The sequence below is a fragment of the Salmo salar genome, chromosome 01, assembly GCF_965601325.2.
Source record: "Salmo salar chromosome 01, fSalSal1, whole genome shotgun sequence".
Lineage (NCBI taxonomy): Eukaryota > Metazoa > Chordata > Actinopteri > Salmoniformes > Salmonidae > Salmo > Salmo salar.
In genome coordinates this window covers 1,070,001-1,075,781 of record NC_138291.1, presented here as the reverse complement: position 1 = coordinate 1,075,781, position 5,781 = coordinate 1,070,001, and the positions used below count along the sequence as shown (strand labels likewise).

Here is a 5,781-nt window from a genome sequence, read left to right as displayed (position 1 = left end):
GACAGACCGACAGCTTCACAGGCTACAATAATAACAGCAGTGCGAAATACAACTACCCACAATGAACAACCCCAAACACATACCTATATATAGGACTCTCAATCAGAGGAAAATAGAAACACCTGCCTCCAATTGAGAGTCCACACCCAAACCTAAACAAAGAAACTAAACTAGACAGAACGTAGAAAATACAACCTAGAACATACCCAACACCCAGAACTAACAAATCACACACCCTAAACACAACCAACCACCCCGAACTAACCAAAACAAATACCCTCTGCCACGTCCTGACCAAACTACAATACAAATAATACCTAAACTGGTCAAGACGTGACATCTATCGCATCCCACAACTGTCCCGGACTATGTTTGGAATGTGTATTTCTCGCACAGAATAGAATAGGTTGACTTTTGTATTATGGGGGATAGTAGATTGACATAGGCTAGTGCTTTTGCTGTTCATTAGGCCTACTCATCTTGTTGGCTGACGAAAAGTAAATGTGGACATTTCTTCCAATATCTTCAATATGCACCTCGGAGTTGGATAAGGACGTGCGCAGTAGCATCCCCGATGTGTCTGTCTTCACTTGTATCCTGTGAGAAAGACCCGATCACATGATGGAGAGCCATGTGAGTGAGAGACGCTTCGGATTGCGCAGCACACTCAGGGAGAAGGGGCACAACGCAGCACTCCGGGCCAAGGGCACAACGGCCACTGGCCGCAAAAGGCATGGATTCTTTTAGGGTGCATTACGGCCACACAAAGGGGATGCCGCCGTGAAATTCGAGGCACTATCAAGTGCTTGTCAAAAAGCGAATGAGAGACTGATGAAGTGTGTACAGCTTGCGCAACAAAACAAAAGCAGAGCTCTTGCCTTTCAAGCTATTTTTTTCAAATCATCATTAGAGTCTCATCATGCAGCCTTACAATGTATTAAACATCTAAACATATAGCCCAACGTTTGTAGAACAACTAAAGTTACATTAGTAACTCTACATTAAGCATATAGGAGGACCTATTCTCTTTGTTAACCGCTCAACACAGAATAGTTGCATGTGCGCTCTCCCTCAAATCGTTTGGAGAAAATATCCTTTCAATTTTATTCAGCTTTGTTCAATTGCATTCTTCATAATATAGAATATAAAATAATATAGTATAATTCTAAGCAAGTCTTGTCTGCTAAATTAACTACTGTAGCCCACAGCCATATGGCATAGCCAGATCAGGACCTGAACATCAGGACAACTCAGAGTATGCTATTCTGTTCTTCTGAAATAGACTACGTTTTCTTCATATCATGTTTCTTTAACCCTGTCTAAAATAAACAATGGATTTATTGTGAAGGTGTAGGTTATATTACATGGATTTATTGTGATGGTGTAGACTATATTACATGGATTTATTGTGAAGGTGTAGGTAGACTATATTACATGGATTTATTGTGATGGTGTAGGTAGACTATATTACATGGATTTATTGTGATGGTGTAGACTATATTACATGGATTTATTGTGATGGTGTAGGTAGACTATATTACATGGATTTATTGTGATGGTGTAGGTAGACTATATTACATGGATTTATTGTGGTGCTGTAGACTATATTACATGGATTTATTAGACTTTTTAAATGTAGATGTTCCACAGGTCTGCATCAGTGGCTTGTAGGCTGTGTGGAAGCCAGGAGATGATAAATGTGTTTATGTTAATTAACGGTCAAATTACAGTGAGGCAGACAGTTATTTGCTTGACAATCACCAGCTGACTAAATTTGGTGACGGCCACAGCCCTAGTCACAGCGCTACCAGAACTGTTCTGACCTTATTTGGTGACGGCCACAGCCACAACTAAACACCTTCTTTGCCCGCTTTGAGAATAATACAGTGCCACCGTAGGACTGCGCCCCCCCCTCTCCTTCTTCTCCGTGGCCAACGTGAGTAAAACATTTAAATGTGTTAACCCTCGCAAGGCTGCCGGCCCAGACGGCATCCCTAGCCGTGTCCTCAGAGCGTGTGCAGGCCAGCTGGCTGGTGTGTTTATGGACATATTCAATCGCTCCATATCCAAGTCTGTTGTCCCCACATGCTTCAAGATGGCCACCATTGTTCCTGTACCCAAGAAGGCAAAGGTAACTGAACTAAATGACTACCGCTCCGTAGCACTCACTTCTGTCATCATGAAGTGCTTTGAGAGACTAGTCAAGGATCATATCACCTCCACCTTAGACCCACTTCAATTTGCATATCGCCCCAACATGTCCACAGACCACGCAATCGCCATCCCACTGCACACTGCCCTATCCCATCTGGACAAGAGGAATACCTATGTATTCATTGGGACCTGGTGAGGTCCCAATGAATGCTGTTCATTGACTACAGCTCAGCATTCAACACCATAGTACCCTCCAAGCTCATCATCAAGCTGGAGACCCTGGGTCTCAACCCCTCCCTGTGCAACTGGGTCCTGGACTTTCTGACGGGCCGACCCCAGGTGTTGAAGGTAGGAAACAACATCTCCACTTTGCTGACCCTCAACACTGAGGCCCCACAAGGGTGCGTGCTCAGCCCCCTCCTGTACTCCTTGCGCACCCACGACTGCATGGCCATGCACGCCTCCAACTCAAATCATCAAGTTTGCAGACGACACAACAGTAATGGGCTTGATTACCAACAACGACGAGACAGCCTACAGGGAGGAAGTCAGGGCACTAGGAGTGTGGTGTCAGGAAAAAAAAACTCTCACTCAACGTCAACAAAACAAAGGAGATGATCGTGGACATCAGCAAACACCCCCCCTATCCACATCGAAGGGACAGGTGGAAAGGGACAGGCTGCTGATTGTGGTCTGTGGAATGTTGTCCCACTCCTCTTCAATGGCTGTGCGAAGTTGCTGGGTATTGGCGGGAAGTGGAACACGCTGTAGTACACGTAGATCCAGAGCATCCCAAACATGCTCAATGGGTGACATGTCTGGTGAGTATGCAGGTCATGGAAGAACATTTCCTGCTTCCAGGAATTGTGTCCAGATCCTTGCGACATGGGGGCCGTGCATTATCATGCTGAAACATGAGGTGATGGTGGTGGATGAATGGCACGACAATGAGCCTCAGGATCTCGTCACGGTATCTCTGTGCATTCAAATTGCCATCGTTGTCCGTATCTTATGCCTCCCCCATACCATAACCCCACCTCCACCATGGGGCCCATACCATAACCCCACCTCCACCATGGGGCCCATACCATAACCCCACCTCCACCATGGGGCCCATACCATAACCCCACCTCCACCATGGGGCCCATACCATAACCCCACCTCCACCATGGGGCCCATATCATAACCCCACCTCCACCATGGGGCCCATACCATAACCCCACCTCCACCATGGGGCCCATACCATAACCCCTCCTCCACCATGGGGCCCATATCATAACCCCACCTCCACCATGGGGCCCATACCATAACCCCACCTCCACCATGGGGCCCTCTGTTCACAACGTTGACATCAGCAAACTGCTAGCCCACACGACGACATACACGTTGTCTGCCATCTGCCCGGACACTTCTCCAGCGTACCAGTGGCCATCGAAGGTGAGCATTTGCCCAATGAAGTCAGTTACGACGCCGAACTGCAGTCAGGTCAAGACCCTGGTGAGGACGACGAGCACGCAGATGAGCTTCCCTGAGACGAATTGTGCAGAAATTCTTCGGTTGTGCAACCCCCAGTTTCATCAGTTGTCCGGGTGGCTGGTCTCAGACGATCCCGCAGGTGAAGGAGCCGGATGTGGAGGTCCCGGGCGTGGTTACACGTGGTCTGCGGTTGTGAGGCCGATTGGACGTACCGCCAAATTGTCTAAAACGACATTGGATGTGGCTTATGGTAGAGAAATGAACATTCAATTCTCTGGCAACAGCTCTGGTGGACATTCCTGTAGTCAGCATGCCAATTACACACCTCCCTCAACACTTGAGACATCAGTGGCATTGTGTTGTGTGACAAAACTGCACATTTTAGAGTGGCCTTTTATTGTCCCCAGCACAAGGTGCACCTGTGTAATGATCATGCTGTTTAATCAGCTTCTTGATATGCCACACCTGTCAGGTGGATGGATTATCTTGGGAAAGGAGAAATGCTCACTAACAGACAATATGAAGGTTGCATCCCAAACGACACCCTATTCCCCAGACCAGACTCCTAAAGTAGTGCACTATATATGGAATAGACTGCCATTTGGGACATAACCAGGGTTGGGGAGTAACAGATTACATTTAGATTGACTGACCCAACCCTGGACATAACAATAGTCTTAATACAGGAATTGTCACGAATCTGTTATTACCCACCACTGGTTTCCATTCCCACTGATTGTGTATAAATGTGCTCTTTGTTCACCATTGTCCTGTCGATTTATTGTTCCAATGTCCATTGGTGGTGTGAGTAGCTATGCTGTGTTGTTTTGGCTTTCGTGCCGCTTGTATTGTGCAGATGATTACGGGTCTCGTCCCGTGTGGTATCATTGTGTGATTGTGTATTTATTCGAGGAACTCCTCGCTCTTTTGTTTGGGTTACTACCCTGTGTTTTGTGTACGTGTTGGTTTGTTCTTCGTCCTCGTGCCTTTATACGGCACGCTGTAACTTGGGTAATAAAACCCCCCATTACGCATTCCTGCGCCTATCTCCTGATCCCTCATACCAGCGTGACAGGAATAAGGATTTCCCCACTAAGTTCTCTTACCTCTATCCAACTTTTATTTAAAATATAGATATAAAAGTCTTCACCTGTAAATATAGGTTAATAACCAGTAAATTAGATGTTCATTTAGAAATTATTTGATGGTGCTTTTGACTTTTATTTCTGTTTCTCCAGTGTAAAGACTTCTTCAGGCCCGGGCGAGGGATTTATGAAGACCTGTGTCGTAGACTACCACTTTACTCCTCAGACTTTACAGATGGTAGGCTGGGACAAACTCCACCGATAATCAGCTTCTTCTGTCCACACCTCAGTGGTGCTGGCTTCTTATACTCTGCTCTGTTTCCCACTATCAGCATTATTCTCAGATTTTCAGTTAGTAAATTATATATATATATATATATATCATTTACTGTTTATAAACTCCATTCCAGATAGAACATCAATATGTTACTGTGTTTTAGTAATCAGGGTAATTGAAGCAAGTAAGTTTATTGAGTGTTTGAGTTGACACCTAGCCTCCTCCTCCCTCTCTTCTCCTTCTCCTCCCTCCATCATCCTCCCTCTTCCTCCCTACTCCTCCTCCCCCTCCTCCTCCCTCTCTTCTCCTTCTCCTCCCTCCATCATCCTTCCTCTCTCCTCCTCCCCCTCCTCCTCCCTCTCTCCTTCTCCCTCTATCATCCTCCCTCTCTCCTCCTCCTCCCCTTCCTCTCATCCTATCCTCCCTCTTCCTCCCTACTCCTCCTCCCCCTCCTCCTCTTCTTCTCCTCCCCCTCCTCCTCTTCTTCTCCTCCTCCTCCTCCTCTTCTTCTTCTCCTCCTCCTCTCCCTCCTCTTCTTCTCTCCTCCTCCTCCTCTTCTTCTCCTCCTCCTCCTCCTCTTCTTCTTCTCCTCCTCCTCTCCCTCCTCTTCTTCTCTCCTCCTCCTCCTCTTCTTCTCTCCTCCTCTTCTTCTCTCCTCCTCCTCCTCTCCTCTCTGCCTTCTCCTCCTCCTCCTCCTATCCTCCTCCTCTCCTCTCTGCCTCCTCCCTCTCTCCCCAGGTGTAGTAGGCAGTAATAAGACTGTACTGAAGTACATGACAACAGCTATCT

The 5,781-nt window shown here is 46.8% G+C and overlaps 1 protein-coding gene across 1 annotated transcript in view; it reads left to right on the top strand.

Moving 5' to 3' along the window:
* Positions 1-621: 621 nt before the first annotated feature.
* Positions 622-5,781, top strand: part of LOC106596642 (solute carrier family 4 member 11) — a 48,521-nt gene continuing 43,361 nt past the window's right edge. The window contains exons 1-3 of the mRNA XM_082957300.1: positions 622-633; positions 4,869-4,953; positions 5,731-5,781. The exon at positions 5,731-5,781 is cut by the window's right edge and continues 75 nt beyond it. Coding sequence (XP_082813426.1) covers positions 622-633; positions 4,869-4,953; positions 5,731-5,781 — 148 coding nt within the window. The remainder of the gene's footprint in view (positions 634-4,868; positions 4,954-5,730) is intronic.